The sequence below is a fragment of the Rhopalosiphum maidis genome, chromosome 3 (genome assembly GCF_003676215.2).
Source record: "Rhopalosiphum maidis isolate BTI-1 chromosome 3, ASM367621v3, whole genome shotgun sequence".
Taxonomy (NCBI): Eukaryota; Metazoa; Arthropoda; class Insecta; order Hemiptera; family Aphididae; genus Rhopalosiphum; species Rhopalosiphum maidis.
The window spans coordinates 19382118-19401234 of record NC_040879.1 but is presented as its reverse complement, the minus strand read 5'-3'; the positions used below and the strand labels follow the sequence as shown (position 1 = coordinate 19401234).

Below are 19117 nucleotides of genomic sequence, written 5' to 3'. Positions count from 1 at the left end.
TTAGTAATTTTTAACATAAAATTAAACGTAAAAAAAGCACTGACTAAAAAGAACAACTCAACACTTCTCTATCCTCATTAAATCGTATGATACTAGTATTTATTATACTATTTTTAAAATAATTTTATGGAAACTGGTTCAGTAAAAAAATAATACGTCACAATTAAGAAAAATTTTACATTTATATATGTTACAAATGTACAGTATTTATATTATGCTAAAATATAAAATAACGTTCTATTCTCGTTTTAATATCCCAATGCTTGAAGTTTTGCTGTTATAAACCAGATAGTCACTTAAAAAAAGTTTTTCTAACAAAAGTCATCTTACAATAAAAAGCTCTAACGATGTCCAATAAATTGGAACATTACCAATCCAATTTTAATTTATTGCGCTAAACTTACTATACTCTAACATAACAACTTTTTGGTCGTTTATTCTTAATCTATTTTAATTGGGCTTACCTAACTCATTCTTTATAAACAAACAGTATAATTACAATTCATAAATATACCATATATGATTATTATCTATTATATACATTAATATTACCCATATCATATAGTTATAAACATAATGCACTAAAAATTACGATAATTTAAATTTTCAATATTTGTAGGCAAATAAAGTTAATGACTGTCGAATAATGTTATGTATTCTGATATAACATCATTGTGCGCGATAACATACCTATACGATATTATATTTATCTATCCATGTATTCTTTACTTTGTGTACGAATATACACAATAATTTATATTTATAATATTAATACAATAGGATTAATTTATTTTTTCGTTATTTCTCGTTTAAATGCCAGTTTCTTAAACTTTAAACTTCAAGCGATTTTTTAAAGCTAGAAATTAATATATTTTATTAGTAAAAATCGAAAATATATGAAAATATTCAAGCATTTAAATTGTCTATAAACAGTGGGGAAAAAGTAAAAAAAGAAGATGATGTATGGAAAATAAAATAAAATAATTTTTTATTTAATAAAAATCTAAATACTTGCCAATAATTTCAAATTATTACCAAACAACCAAACAATAAAAACGATTTTGTTCTATTTTTCAAGTACTCAAAAATTGCTGTTTTATGTTGTTAAATATTCCCCATTTCTGATGTATTTTGTTTCTTCTTCCTAATGATTTTTATTTTCAATTAATAAGCTTCCTAAGTACTAAGTTTTAATTTTTTATCGGACATCAATCTTAGTTATATAAAAAATGATGCATTTTTTTCTGCTTCAAAACGTGATAATACAAATTTGAACACAAATTAATAAATATATATATTTTTTCTTAATAAAAATTTAAAACCAATACATTCTTTGCTCCATACAGACTCTAATTGCATTTCCCATTAAATGTCCATACATTTCCTAGAACGACCAACATATGTGTGCCGATGATGGTGAATAATTTAGAACCTTATTATAGAAGTAATAGCCACGATAGAGCTTCTAACATAATCTGAAAATAACAAAACCAGGTGCATCAATATATTTATTATACATTATTTCCATAGTACCTGAATTTATAGCATCAGTATGTTTGTTAATTCCCAAAGTTTAAAAGTCCTAGTAGCATCAAAAAATTATCAAGAAAAATCTACTAAAATCCTATAAAGAAAATTTTTTCTTTTTATATGTTTTAAATTTAATGATTAAAATATAAACTACTCTATATGAGAAATCTTATGTTTAATTTTCAAAATTTAGATACAAAATCAAGTTTTTAATAATTAATTACAAAATAGATTTTGAAATAGATTAATATTTGCAATTTAGTTAAATTTCCAAAAAATTCTAACCTCAAATACATATGAAAAAAATGTATGCCATTGTATTTTTAATATTTTTATACAGATATAAGAATATTTTTGTGGGATTTTGTAAGCATTTTTCGAGCATTTCTATTTATACATCAGCAAATAAATTTTAATCAACATTTATAAAAAGAAAAATGAAAATTTATAATGCCTATAAATAACTCAAAAACAATTTAAAACATTTTATCGTATAATTAAAATGATAATCTAAACATTTGGTGAAAATATCAAGTATCTATTGTTATTTTTTTTAAATACAATAAAATATTAAAAATGTTCTTACGAGAAATAATTATTTGAACACCGAATGTTGTAAATATTTGAACTTGAAGTGCTTATAAAAAATTAATTTGGCTTTCTGTAAGAATTAAAGAACCTTGTATTATATTTTTAAATCTTAGGTATAAAAATAAACATTTTAATGAAGTTTGACCAAAATACTTTGACAAGATTATTCTGAATATAAAACGATTATATAAACGGTTGATGAAAATTGTATATATAAATGGTTATTCGTTTTCGGGTTACATAATAAAAAAAAATCGATTTTATCGATGTGCGTAAAAATTAACAGTAGGTATTTCTTAATTTTTAGTTTGTTTTTACCAATTAGAAAAATAAGGACTGGGAATTTTAAATTTAACCTCTTTAAGGTACAAATTAGATCTAATTTTATACATATAACCAATCTTATTTTCGAAAATCAAACCATTCTATCTTCAACTTATCATCATGTACTCATCTGCAAAAAAAAATATATTAAGATAAATTCAACGTATTCATTCCTCCGCTCAGAATCTTAAAATATATGAAGAAAAAATGAGATTTTTACACACTATCTACATAAATATTTTGATTTATTCAAAAACAAAGCAACAAAATAACTTGAAATCAATACCAAATATTTATATTAGAATTTATTTTCTCATAAAATAACAATTTTTCATCAAACGATTTTAATATTTTGTTGGTAAAAATAACAAACATTTACAGTGATAAATGGTATGCCGATAGTGAAGATAAAGATTTTTCTTAAAAATGTATATTAATTAAAACTATAATATTTGGGGCTAACCACAATATACACTCACAAATAAAACTGTTCAAAACTTTTATGTATTTATACAATAACATAAATTTAGTAATAACTTAATAGCTATTTAAATAATTTAATATTTAAAATGTATCATTCTTCTTCAAAAAACTGCAATATTTTTGATCTTATAATACTTAACTATGTAGCTATATTTAACAATTAGGTAAATGCCCTAAGATTTTTGGAAAATACTATTTTATAATATACGTATTATACAAATAAAAAATAAAAAACGTGGTCAAGTGGATATCGCTCTGTTGTATAGTAGAGATGGAGATGAGTAGGACACTATAATGGATGTGTTAAATTTGAATGCTATGACAGGTATAATTGTTTAAAATTTTAATCGTAAATAGATAACGCTAATATAAAGATGTGAAGAAAATTTCAAGTATTTAAATTGATTCATTTTTGAGTTATTTTAAAATCAAAAATTCGTTTTCGTCGAAAAGTAGTTATGCATAAAAATTCCCGTTTTTCCATTACTTTTTCAGGGTTTTTCTTGACACTTTTGAAAACTACTAGAAATTTTTTACTTTTGTCCCTCAAAGTACCAAATAGATTCAATTTCTTTTTCAAAGAGGGGCTGAAATAAAAAGTCAAAGCACTATTACTACTCCAAAACGTGATGACAGACACAAAAATAAAAAAAACACACATCATTGTAAAATCAATAAATTTATCATTCCGTTCAGAATCTAATACGGTATTTTTACAACATTGATTATAATTCAAAACAAATAAACGCATACACTTGAAATATTCAAAATATTTGGCATTTAATATACCAATTCGATTTTTTGTCCTATACATTTTGATAAAAAATGATTCATTGGGTTAAAAAGTTTAAATATATCTTCGTAAGTGGTTATTATATTGTATAGGTAGTTTTTAAAAATATTAAATAGTAATAAGCATAATATAAGAGCCAAAATTTTAACATTTAATATGATTTTTCTCATTAGTATCTTATACTTCAACCAAAAATCTAAATAATAAAAAAAGCTCAATTTTCCTTTTAGAAATTTTAACGATATTAGTAGTTTAGTTGTAATTAAAAAAAGTTGTTTGTGTAAATTTGAAACTTCTACATATATTATTATATTTTATATACATTATACATAATGATATTTTCAATATTCAATGAACATAGTATTAACTGTGAGAATAATAACCTAACCTATTATTAATAGCAAAATAGATAACTTTAATAGTAATATAGGTTGGCAAATGGTCTTCGCTTAGAATGGTTTTTTTGAATGACATTATTTATCATTGAATTCAAACTTAAAACACACTTGAATTTACTGAATGATAATGTTCATTAGATACCTAATGGCTACTGTATAGTAGATTGGTTACCTTCTTTTCCACTTTTTCTGTACTAAAAATGTTAAAACTCTAAATATTTAATATCCTATTATTAATTATGAAGATATGAACAATCCAGTTTCGTTCTATTACCCATTCAATATAATATTTTAACGTTTCTATATTGATTTTAGTGTTTTGTCCTCAGAAAATTCTGATTTATAAATCATACCATTTTTGATTATATATGATTATAAGTATTTTAATATGATACGTTACAGATGAAATACCACAAAAAAATTTATATTCGTATTAATTACAAATACTTATTTGTACATTAGTATTTCCTATGATAGATAGTACTAAAGGTACATAATATTATCATTGCTGTCTGTTGTAATCTATATAGGTGCTTTCTAAAAAAATGAATCTATATCAGCAATAGGTTAATAAAAATGATAGTATCTACATTTATAATTATGTATTAATTGTTTTGTTTTAATTTGTTAACTCATACATTTTTAATATATAAATTGTTCTGTAGAAAACAAAGTCTGTTATGTCAAATGTATACTTTATTGTATTTTAAAATATTTTATGATATACATTTAACAAAGCCAATACTTATTAAAGTAAATTATCTGTATTTATGTCTGTTTATAGATACTTAATAAAACTATCTTATTACAGCACTGCATATTACCATTCTCTATTGAAAATAATTATTTTGGTACCCTATATCACATAAAAATTTGCTTAACAGAGAGAACACTATAATCTTTCTTACGAATTTATCCACCATATATATATATATATATATATATACATAATATATATTATATATGTATGTGAATATCATATTGGATCATTATTTTGGATCCGATCCTGAGAAATATATGTTTAGCATGACCTTGTATGGTTATAAAAATGTTTCGGATAGTCTCGGTGTTGAAAGAAAAATCAAGTAAAAATCTATATCTTAGTTCCTGTCATAAATATTGACTACATATAAGATGTATTGCAGATTATATGATAATTTTGCATTAAAACTATTTTTGCATACGTCTACAGATTTACCTTCCTGATTATCCTATATATGTATAATTAATGTTGTTTATTTATATGAAATTCAAAAAGTTTACAAATGAAGTAAATATTAATATGAATATAAAAAATAATAGAAGCCCTTTTGTGGCATATCGGGCTTTTCGAATGTTAATTTCCTGCTACCAGGTACAAGTGTATGTTTCTTATATTTTTTAATTATTAAACACTGCCAAACTTTTATAATCGGCCATGTTAAAACCAGGGATTTTCAGACATTTAATTTTATCATCCAAAACATGGGTCTTTTGTAATATCTAAATATCTGTAACTTTTAACACTTCGCTTAGTATATCAAATTTTGTTCTCGTTAACCCTTCCATTTAAGATTTATAATTTTTATTATTATTTGTAATTCGTCATTGTTCAGTTATAAAGAACCTTCACTATTTAGATAAGACTTTGTTTGGGATTTTAATTTAAACATTGTTTGATAATTTTCTTTGCATTACTCGGGGAATACGAAGAATAACTCAGCATAAACCAAAGAACCCCTTGTTCGTTTCCGTTAAAATAGTTCGACGCTCCAAAAACGTCTGACTGTGGGTTTGATGCTATTTCATTTCATGTATTCATTAAAAGGTCCACAGTTTCATTACGATTATTGTTATTTACCCATCTTTTTAAAAACTGTATTTACATATTACAAAAGAGAAAATAATAGATTATTTCAAAAAGTATTAATGTTTTTGAAAAATGCAAATATATATTTTAATATTCTAAGATTTGTTGTGGATAAAAATCGAATTTTAAATGTTTATTTAATTATAGTCATAAATTATAATATTAAATACTTAATTATAAAATAACAAAAGTATTAACTACACGTTAAAAATTCTAAGAAAAATATTAATAGGTACATGGTGTCATTCAAAAACCTAAAAAATATAAAAATCGTATAAATAAAAACAAATAATTTGTTAAATAGTTACAAAATATACAATCAAAATAGTTCAAATTTTCAATGTTATTGATAATTTTTTAATTAATTTAAAAATATAGTAAATAAAAGTAATATAATCGTAGTTAATTTTTTTTTATCAAAATATAAAATATTTACAACGTTTAAACCTACTTTTAAGTTCTAACTATGATATAATAAGCTAATGAAAAGGTAAACATGAACAGGCAACAAATTTACCAGTATTGTTTTTCAGATAAATTTGAACTGTAAAGCTTTGAAGATAAAATCAATTAAAGATAATTTATTTATTATTTTATTTTTTGTAACAATTTCAATCTTAAGTCTAATCTAGGTTTAGGTAGGTACCTCTAATAATTAAAAAGTAATAAATAATAATTAATTGCTAATTAAAAAAAAAAATGTTGTTATTTTCTTGGTTTTTGGGACATACTTCAATTTGTTTTAGGATGCATTCAGTATATTTTATTTTTATAAGTATAGTGTTATAATGCTCAAGCCTTGTGTATGAAAACAAGTTTAAACAAAATCATCAAATCTTTTATTTATTATTATTTCTACTGCATTCAACGTTAAAAAAACTAAATAAATTTCCTAGTAAATGGTATAATTTAAATTTAACCTAACATTAAAAACAAATACATTACAAAGTCTTACGGAAATATCATTTTGAAAAACCAAAATTACATAATTTAATTTATTTATTTTTGTTTTTACCTATGCAAAACCTATTTTTTTTATTTTTCTATTTCCCCCGTGGTGCTTTGGTAATAGTATGTATGCAACATTGTTGAATTGTACCTATTTATTTACATTTATTATAAAATTTTCATTATATTAATATAGCTCATTCCCCAATTTTGGCAAGTAAATCGAACACATTTTTTTATTCACAACAATGTTTACACCACTGACTTATAATAATATGAAATTATCATTAGAAACCTAAGAAATGATGCAACTACAAGGATATACGATTAAAGAACTTATGCCAAATTCTAACGATTATTATTTTAATATTTATTAATCAGTTCAAATATTATTTTTAGCATGCATTCTAATCGTAATATATTGTATTAAGCAAGAATTGCCAATCCCCTGAAGTTCAGAAATTTATTAACGTAGTTTTTCATCAATGTACATATTGAAAGATCAAAATTGGTAAGAAGTATTGGTACCTCAGCATTTCACCAACTTTGTAAAATTATAAAGAATAAACATTTTAAGATTTGGTAGTTGAATAAAATAATTGACACAGAAAAAATATTAAATTAATTTGCTGACATAGATGCAGAAAGTTAAATGTTGAGTAATGTTGAGTGATGGGGATCTGTGAAATTATATAATTGTAGCAACCCGATATTTAAACCCTATACAGTTGTACAACTGAATCTCTGCATGAATTGACAAATCAAAATCTTAGATAAACGAAAAACACGATAAATATTGTACTAAGACGTAGCCATCATGCGTGTCGTTATTTTAGTCACGCATATACTAATACTAATAATATTCAGTTTTTTATCGCTAAAATAATCCAAATGCAATATTATGTGTCATTAAAACATTATACGTGGACTGCAGTTTATCATAATTCATATTGTGGTACAGGTATTCCAATAATCCAGCGTTTATTATTACTTTTTTTTAGCACTCTCGTACATTAATTTCTCTAGTCTTCGTCCTAACCGGTTGACCGATTTTGAAGAACATATAGCAACATTTTATATCTAAGAAGCAATAATGTATTTTGTATAACAAACATTGCCCTTTGGTGTATGTTTTCTATTGTTTTATTTTTAAAATGTTTACTTTAGTACATTATAATAAATTATAAATATTACGCTATGCATTTTGATACAAGTTGGCTTCGATAGAATGTTTTTATAACTAGTATTTTGTTTTTACAATTAACTACTCAATTTTTACCAAAAATTATATTATTTATTATTATATAAAGTTAAAATTACTTATTATTAGGGCTATTCATAGTTTTGTTGACATAGATTTCTTCAAATTTGATTTTAAAACATTTATTTTGGATTTTGAAATTTTCATTTTTTACCCGTATTGCCAATTTTTTCATGTGTTATTGCATTTTAAGTGTTTTGTAATTCATTCAATTCACAGCCGTCTGTTTTAATAGCCAATAAGTACTATTACTATATGCATTATTTCATTTATAATTTTGTGTATACCTACTTATACTTATATTAATTAACTTATTAATAAATAGCCATTGAATGAACAATTACAACGATTTATTTTTGAATTTAAAACAAAGTTATTGTATAATATATCTATATACATAAATAATAGAATATTATTTATTTATTTACATTTTAAATGGTAAACAATTATTTAAATTAAGAAAAATGAGACTTTCAGGTATTAAGTATGAAATGCATACCAAATTATTTTCAATAGGTATGAGTGCATAAGAAATAAATACCAACATATGTGGCCATTATGACCTTATAATATACTTGCAAAAGGAGAAAACCAAAAATCAAAAATGAATTGAAAAACAAAATTGTATTGATGAGAACAAACACGGCGGTGTGGCACATTTCAGCGTATCTGTTGGCATATATATGGAACAATTCAATATATTCATTTCGGGTGTATATTATAGGAAATAACATATAATTATATGATCATGTATTAGTACAATAGTACCTATTGTAAATTACGTGTGTACCAACAATATGACTGTATCATTATATTTTTAAACGGACAAATGAACAAAAAAATAAAACGTATAATAATAATTCACTTAAACACAAAACATGTAATGGTAAAAAATAATAATATTAGTATATTATTATTATATGTTGTGATGTGGACGAATAATTCGGTTTCAAAAACACGTGTTAATATAATAATGCTTGCGCTTGCCAGACGCCCGTCGTCGTGTACGTAATAATAAATAATAATAATAATATAAAACGATTGATGATAATGTATATATATATTATATGTAACACATTCAATTCGTATTTCAAATAATAAACATTATAATATATCTACACGGTTATGTGTATATGTGTTTGGTATATATCTCTTTGATACCGCACGCGGCGGTTCTCGAAGTTTGCTATAGTGGCAATTAAACGAATAAACGACGCTAATTAATGATATAGATATATTATATTGTAATCGTCTATAACCCTGCGGCTGTCGACCTGCTGCAATGTGTTATTATTTGTATACAATTATATTATATTATATATATATATATATATATCATATAAACCTGATGGCTATTTTGTAACCAAAGAGTGTAGTAAATTAACGTACTATAATATATTATATCATTATATTCACTGTGTAAATCCGTCCTCGCCGGGTAATAATTGCACATTTTAGACAAATCGTTTGGCGCGTTCTATATATTATTATTATCGTTTTGTTCGTCTCGCGTAAGACCGGTTGATGTATTTCCATATTATGTACTCGTGCGTGTGTGTACGGTTTAGTTTTAATAATAATATTATTATTGTTAACGGCATACAATATGCTTAGGTAGTCAGGTATAATAATAATAATACCATACGCTTTATAAACGAAATGAGAATCATCGGTTGATAATCGGTCATTATTATTATTATAGGTGCGCTAAACTAGCAGATATAAAAAAGAAAATCTGTATTATTATGTACAAATTTGAGTTTGGTCAATTTTATTGTGCATAACTGCACGATACGTGACTACTAATTATTATGATTTTAAATCTACCCGTATATTATAAATAAATGATTTTTACGGTAGTTGTGTACGACTAAAGAGTCCGCGAGCGTGTGCCTAAATAAACGGCTATTGAGTACGGCCGATTATCGAGATGATAAAAACATCATGACGTACAAAATCAAAAGACGGTGATTCATATATAAAATAATAAGAATGCTAATACAGAGTCGAGTTACTTGTACTTTGAAGTAACGATAAATCATTGCAAATTATAAGTGCAATTTGAGCGATGCAGAAAATTGTTCAACGTTACTACTTATTATTATACAAACAGATGCATGTAGATGATTGTCTTTTGTCACTATATTTGATTTTGTCGTCTTATACCACCTGTACCATTTTTTCTCTGTAACCATTGACCAAATTTTCTAAATTCTAATATTACATTTTTATAGTTTATTGATGAAGTTTATAGATGCGATGATTATTTTTCTACGGAAAATGATTAATTTTTCCAATAAAACTATATTTTATGGCTGAGTTAATTAAAAAAAACAACGATGTATAATATTGTCTAACTTATAGCGAATCGGGTAAAGTAAAACTAAATGCATAATATAATTTAACTACTTAAGTGATAAATTTATACATATTTCTTATTGTTTGTCCGCACTTTTATTTCGTTGTAGATTAATTTTAATGTTTTACAAAGAAATTATTTCTATGAAGGAAATCCCTACCTAAATCATCGTGGAATATAGAATCTCATCAAAATATTAATAGATATAAGATGTACACTATATACTTATGGGTCCAATATGTTTGCCCGACACTGCTTTTACCCGAAAATACGTTTTACGTATTTTTACTATGCATAATACTAATGTACAATAATCCGAAAAAAAACCCAATATCAGACGAATATTTTATCATTGATAATATCGTATTAAATGAAATTTTAAAGTAATATAAAGTAGATAAATAAAAAATAATTGCTTTATCGGTCACGAACTAAACTGTTATATATTTTACGATAAGATTTTCAAAATCGCGTAAAGCAGCGTTCCCTAAATTTTTCTCTACCAGTCCCCTTAAGAGATAATACAAATGATCGCGGAACCTTAATAAAAATTAAAATTAAAAACAGTAATAAATAATAATACTAAATTGATTGCTTTATTTTCTGAACTATACTTAATTTACGTTTGCAGACCTTTCTGGTAAACGTGCGGACCCCTAAGGGTCCGCGGACCATAGTTTAGGAAACGCTAACGTAGAGAATTAGCACAAGTGTTTTGAAACTCTTGTTGAAAAATTTCATGTTGGTGTTTACACAATTATCGAAGAAATTAAAAAGAGCAAATTCAAACGGAATGTAGAGCTGAAGATATAATTAGTGGAAGAGCACATTGATGTAATTAAAAATGACAGGGAAAATCGTTCAAATTTATAATTTATAAGGGAAATCACTCATAATATTAAATTATAAGTAGTATAATGTTTTATTCGTCATTTTTTTATTATTATTAATTGTTAAGACAAATTGTATAATTATCTAAAACGTTTATTTTGAATTTAACATTAAAAAGTAAATAATATAATATTTTATTGAATTTTGAATAATTTTTGATATAGATTTATTTACAATAAATCTTAATATTGTTGGGAAATTGAATGTAGAGAAAGTGTACTGATCCCATATAACGATATTGTAGGCAAGCTATATTATTATATTTTACCATATAAATTATAATTACAACACAGTTTACAGTGTTATTGAATTTTTACCAATTTTAAATTTTAAAACTTGGATTACTTTATTATATGAATTGCGCTCATCACATTAACACAAATATAAAATTAGTTTGATAAGTAGAAAATAATCAATACAGGGCTAAAAATAAATTCTGTAATAACCATAATATTATGTTAACACACATGATAACGAACTATATAACTAGCTTAGATAAATATTTCTGGACAATCTTGTAGCCTGTCGCTATAGTATATGAGATTGACTCCTATAGGCTAGATATCTATACGAATTCATTCTAGGAGTATTAAAAATGCTTAGCATCCTTAAATTATTCTTATTAGGTATTTATAAAAATATATTTTTATTTTAAAGTTGGTCATATATTGAAATATTAAAACCACTTTTCGTCATAAAATTAAATAATATAGTCTATAAATTATATTTATATTTTAAGTACATTTCAAATTAGATGGTTTTTCGTTACTGAAATATTGAAATCGTCACTTGTATTCATCTGAATGCTAACAGCCGCGTATGGTGTATAGTATAACGGCATAATACTTATTAATTATTACATACAAATTAGGGGCGTTATTTCAATATTTGCTAGGGTAGGGCATAATAATAACTAGTCCTATAACTAAAACTTTTAAGTGCATATAAAAAAAAGGCGCTCGATCCGCTTGCTAAGTAACCCAACTCTCATTTAATATATTTTTTTTATACTTTATAATTTATACAACACAAATTATATCCACTTTTGTTAAAGTATTACTTATTAAAACATAAATAATCTTAACTCACATCAATTATAGATCTGCAAGGGCCATAAATTTACGGCCCAGCCCGGTTCAAGAAATGTTATAAAAAAATCTCAAACCCAGCCCAAAAATCATCCTAAGCTCTTAAAAAGCTTAGTTCGATCCAGTCTAAAAATATTTTTGAAAAAAAAGCCTAGCTTCAGTCCGAAAATAATTCTAAACTCGAAAAAATTCGGTTTGGTCTGAAATTTATTTTTAGCCTTAGAACTTTATAATATTCAACTATATAATAAAAATGTTTGTGAGTAATAGTTGCTCGTGTAAAATAACGTCATAATATTCGTTATTTGTGATTATTCCAAACTTATAATTTTAATTTTAAATAATGATTGTTTGTCATACAAAAATAAAACCAAAAGATGCCTAGGCGAAATGTAAAAATCCTTAAAAAGCTCAATCAAACCTTGGTTACGTACGTATTAATTATATTATGACATACTATAGACTACTATTATATAGTATATTCTAGAATATTCAGTAGAATTAAGAGTATAGAATAATCGGCTCGTTTATACCCGGCCACCAGTCGGTCCATTTAGCTACTTTAAAATCTAGGGTTGGGTAAATGCATACTCTTGCCCCTCCTCCACTAAAATGACACTCCTGATACAAATACATATTATTAAAGTACAATCATATATCCTGAATAATGTTAGTACGATAAAATATAATATTATATAATACCTAGTCATGGTATACGATTATTCAAAAAAAATTTATAAATTTAGGTATAGGTACTTGTTTGATATTATTACCCCGCTAATTCAACGTAATAAATGTATCGCTACACCATTTTTGTTTGTTATTTCTCCACCACTTCATTCAATATTGATCAGAAAAAATATTATTACTCATCTTATAAAAATAGATCAGAATCTATAATTATATCAGATCGTAATAGAAAGCCTACAATAATTTGAAATAGGCTAGATTATATTATAATACAGTAAATAACACTCATAATTGCATTAAACTGGATACAAGGATTATATTATACACTCAGAACATCAATACTCTGTGGTCCCGAGGACATAAAATTTAATGAAACCAATAAATATATTTTGGAATCATATTTGGGGGAATTCAAGTGAGAAACGTGACTTAATGCACACAATTTGAAACTATAAATATGTAGGTACAATAAATACAATAAGAACCTACATAAAATAAGAATGTTGTTAAGAATAATTTTACTAAATATTTCTTTTTACACAGTTAATAAATTATGCTTTTGAGAAAGATTACCAAGTAGATGTCATATACACGGACTTTTCCAAAGCTTTCGACGCTGTTTCAACGCCATCTTAAAAAATAAACTTATATCTTTTGGAATTTGTGACCCATTACCGTCATGGCTTTTTTCATATTTTTCCAAACATTAACAATTCGTAAGATACAAAAACTATTTTTCTTATTCTTTTCAGCAAATTACGGGCTTACCACAAGGTTCCCATTTAGCGCCTATCCTCTTCCTTATAAACATCAAGATAACTGCTTCTCTCATTCGAATATGCTTTTATTTGTTAACAATCTCAAATTTGTCCGTATTATTAAATCCTTCGATGACACTGATCTTTTAAAGTCTGATTTAATTGTGCTCGTAAATTGGCGTGACTTAAATAACCTTACCCTTAATTTAAACAACTGAAAATCTATGTCATTTAATCGTTTCCATTCTACTATACGTTACATTTATTACATTAATAATGAACCTTTAAAGTGAATGCTCAATTTTAAAGATCTAAGCGTTTTCTTTGACAGTAAACTAACCTTTGGTATGCATATGAACTGTACAAAAAACTAAAGAAACAAATCTTTTAAACAATTTAGTTTTATCAAATTTTCCTTTGCAAACTTCAATAACGTAAAAAATGTTCGTCTTGTATTTCCTTTGTCAAATCCTCTATTTATTATTGTTCTATCATATTGGTCTTCATTCTCTTTCAGTCATAAATCGTCGTTGGAAGCTGTGCAAAACAATTTTTTAAGTACTCTTTGTTATCGTTATAATATTTCACTCTTCTTATGCTCCTATTTTAGATATTTTCTTTCTTGATTTTTTTGAATTACGTAGAATAAAAATTGATTTGTACTTTTTGTTTAATGTTGTTAATTATAATATTGATTGTCTTGAGTTATTTTGCCGTTTGTCCTTTATGGTCCAGCAACGTTTCATTAGATCTCATGTTACATTCTATGTCTCCGCTGTCTCCAATCGATGAACTAATTATGCAATGAATAGTCTGATTAACCGTATTATGCAACCAATTAATAAATATAATATATACTTATTTTATTGTTACACATTATATAGCTTTAAGCAAAATTTAAATTACTATAATTTAGGGAGCAATTAAAATTAATATTAGACCTTACATTTTCACATTAAGTTTAATCCTTGCATTTTATTACAATTTAACACTCGTATATAGTTTAATTCTTATCTTATTGTTTAATATTCTATTTGTTTCTATATATTTATGAATTATGTAATCAATAATTATCATCATTTGTATCACTGTGCACTCTTTTTCTATATAATATATAATTGGGTTACTTAACCCGTTAAATTATTTAAATAAATATATAAATTATATGACATTAAAAACTGGCAATTGTAAGTTATTGGTATTGTACACGATTTAATAATAACTAATAATCTACGTATTATTATAAATTTTACGGATTTGGTATGGGTTAATTTTTGCATGCCATATTGGTTCAACATGTTATCTAGTAATGACATTTTTTTGAAAATTAAGAATACGAATTTTCAATCACGAAACTACTTCACTTGTATTTATTGATCGTTAATGTTTAAGATAGCATTTATCTATAATATAATATAATATTATATGCTTCACTATTACAATGTTTAATATGTTTAATCGTAAATAAACTTGTACGTCTTAGAATTACCAAGTTATATTATACAATTATTATTATTTCAGGTTGTTACAGATATAGCCAAAGTCTTCAACTAACAACATCATATCTATTATCTTGGACTTCTACTCAGCTGTATCATACACTCATACCATTTATAAATAATGACAACAGCAACATCTAGATTGTATAGCATTGTGAGCTTATTTTTAGTTTTCGTTTACCGATACGAAATCTTAAGCTTAACTGTCACTTGAAACTTCAAATATAAATTAAAACAAAGTTTGAAAACTACCCATGATAATATATTATTGTGTGTATAATAAATGTAAAATCTATAATTTTCTTAGACAATTTTATAGTAAATACTTGTGTGCATTCAATATCCATAATTTGACTGAATTGGTAAAGTTTTATTTGGATACCATTATATTTCGTTAAAAATATTTCGCAGCAATGTTTTAATATAATATTTTAATAAAATACGATTTAAGTATTTTTTCACATAAATTTGTAAAGATAAAAACCTCATTAAAAAAATAACTATTAAAATATGCATACCTACTCTGAAACTTTTATATCATTCTTGGTAGTAATATTATAGCAATAACCATATGTTTTTGTTATAATATTAAGTTTAATATCAATGTATGATTATAATTATAGACAATTTTAGTAATGTGCGGTTAAATATAAAAAAATTGAGCTTGGGTAGATTATATTTTTAGTTGTCATATGCATACTATATAAATTGAATAGAGAAAATTATTGTTTTTCAATGTAGATATTTATTTTTAAAATAATGAAATTGATTTAAAAATATTTTTACTCTATGTTACATAAAGTGAAGAAAACTTAAAAAATAAATTTCAGTAAAAACAATATTTATTGAATTAAACTTCAAATAAGTACATCAATAGTTATTATAAAACTTTGAAATGCTTGTTTAAAAAAAATAAATTATTTATTAATTTATTTATATAATATTATTATTTATTATTATGAAATTGCTTATTCAAAATTCGATTGAAAAATATAATTTAATTCCTGATCAGAAGATATTCTTAGAATTTTATAATAATTTCTTTAAAACTAAATCGTATGACAATTAGATCGAAAATGTGTCTAATCAAATATTGTATATTTACTCGTGTAATATATTTTATAAACAATAGTTATATGTATGTTTAAAAGTGTTATGTTCATGTTTCATAAAAATAATTGTTTGTACATCAATAAAAAAAATGATAATAATAAATTTGCAATTTTATTTATTTTTTTTTGCTCTACAACAGGAATCGTGTGAAAAACTTCAAATTCACAGCTATAAAATATATGTGGTAATCAATAATATAATACGTAGTATCGCTAAATAAAAATACTAGTAAAGTCTCAGTCCGGAGATTTTAACAACCAATGAATTTATAAAAGTAGATATTGATCATTCAATAGACAATTATCAGTTAATATAAACTTGTAAATTATACAATGTATAAATCATATATAGATCAATGTATGCATTTCCCTAGTATTATAAAAAAATATAACTGTCGGTCTTGCAACTTAACTATTTGTGTCACATGTGAAAGATCATTTTCCGATTATACAATGATTTATGATTGAAAGAAATGTATAAATCAATATTAGAAGTGATGATATTTTACAGTTTTATAGAAAATTTCAGTAAATTATATCGTTCATTAATATTAGCCATTAGGTATTTCATTTTTTTTTTTTTATGCATACACCAAGCCTAAATAACTTTTTTCTTTTTATTATATTGTTTTGTTATTCAAATTTGATCAAGGCTGTTTCTAGGACTATATTTACACGACTATGTATATATTATATTCATATAAACACGTATAGATAATGTACAGATTTCCGATTTGTCGTTTTAAAAGTGAATAGTTTTACACATGATATTTAAAATTAATAATTTCATAAGGCATTGTGAGTTATAAATCTTGATCTATTGTATTTGTTTAAGTGGTTGGGCAATTGATTTTTATATTTCATGTACCTGCCTTAACGGTAATATGCGTACGGTTTGTTTTTCGCGTATGCAATTATACACGACAGTCGACATTTTTCCTTACTGTGTTACAGGTTATAGTGTTAAAACAAAAAAAAAAGTGCTTGTGTATTAATATTATAACACATTAATACACACACACATATATAAATATATATAATATATTATGTAAGTAGTAAACTAACTATCCGTTAATAGTCATTAACCGTGGTCGCTTGTAGATAATGTATAATATAAGAAATTTCTATCGATCGGCGTTTGTATAAAACTATAAATAAAACGCAACCTCGTGCGCGTCTGCGTAAGAATATAATACGATAATATTATAATATGACGGCCACCGTCGCACTATGTCGTTGGGTGTTCACCGTATTCGTGCCGTGTGTTTCAGCGCACGAGGAGTTGAAGTTCTTGGACATGATAACGGAGAAGAGCGAAGCGAATGTCGCTGCCGCGATGCCATCCGCCGAATCGAAGACGGTCGTTCTCTTGACCACCCATCAGCAACAGGTGCACCACGGCCGGCAGTCCGTCAACCGGCCACCGACTTCGGCGCTCATCGGGCTCCAGCACCACCACCATCACCAGGTGCCACCGCCGCCGCCACCACCACCGTCACACCACCAGCCTGTGCAGCAGCTTAACCAACAGTCGCCGCTGCACCACACCCGGTCCAGTAGCAGCCTGTCCGTGACTACCGACTACCGTGGCGCCGTCGAACCGCCGACCACGCCGTCGATAAACCCGTTGGAGCCCGGCGGCAGCGGCGGTGGACGGCGGGTGGCCGTCAACGGAAATGTAATATGCGGCGGTGTACTGGCTCATCAGCCACACGCAGCCGTCTGTTACCCGCGACCCATGTACCCATTTCCGTTGCCACTGCCTAGCCCCGGCACCCTGTGGCACCATGCGCAGCCCCATTTCTCCACGCCCGGTTTTCCGCCGTTCATCGAGGTAAGTCAGTCACATCGATAATAATACGTACCTTACCGTAAATCTTTAGAATAAAAAGTCGATTTAACCAAAAACGGCTTTTGCATAAAAATTATTGTTTTTCTTTATTTTTCGATTTTTTATTTAAAAATACCATCAAGATCCAATTTTTATCAGAAACCACCCATTATGTTGAATATTGAAGCAATTTTCATGTATCATAATATATCGTGTCACATTAATAAAGTAAAATGCATAAAAATTCTTCGTACTTTGCCCAGAATTTAAAAAATGGAACATATGTTTTGTATAAAACTGAGTTTACGAAACAATAAAATTATGCACGTCATGTCAATAATAAAATAATATTATATTTCCTGCGCTTATTGATAAATAGACTAAACAAATTCTTATCCAAATATATGCAGACATGCGGCGATTCACCAATATATTTGCTTCTTCTTTTTTCTTTATTAATGTTATTCAAAATTGTCTTTGTAGAATTTGCATTTAAATAAGTTAATTTTTTTAATAATATACTTAAAGGCTATATTTTTTTTAATTTTTAAGATTTTCTTCACTATTTAAGGAGTATTCTATGAAAATATGAACTTCTAATTTTTCAAATAAGAATCTTCTTTTGCCATTGTAAATTATTTAGCGAAAAATGTTCTAACTTTGTATTCTAAGGATAGTAGACCCGTAATAATAGCTTTGAGAAACCTAAGGG

General features: G+C 25.8%; 1 protein-coding gene across 4 annotated transcripts in view; it reads left to right on the top strand.

Annotated features, from left to right (window-relative positions):
* Nucleotides 1-19117, top strand: part of LOC113556402 (inactive histone-lysine N-methyltransferase 2E-like) — a 51176-nt gene that overhangs the window by 12066 nt on the left and 19993 nt on the right. For 2 of the 4 annotated variants that reach the window (XM_026961315.1, XM_026961313.1), the window contains 2 exons: nucleotides 15485-15616; nucleotides 17846-18408. In XM_026961315.1, coding sequence (XP_026817116.1) covers nucleotides 17872-18408 — 537 coding nt within the window. In that variant the 5' untranslated portion in view covers nucleotides 15485-15616; nucleotides 17846-17871. Of the gene's footprint in view, nucleotides 1-15484; nucleotides 15617-16714; nucleotides 16760-17845; nucleotides 18409-19117 lie in introns of all 4 variants that reach the window. The other 2 variants (XM_026961314.1, XM_026961312.1) reach the window with 2 other exon arrangements.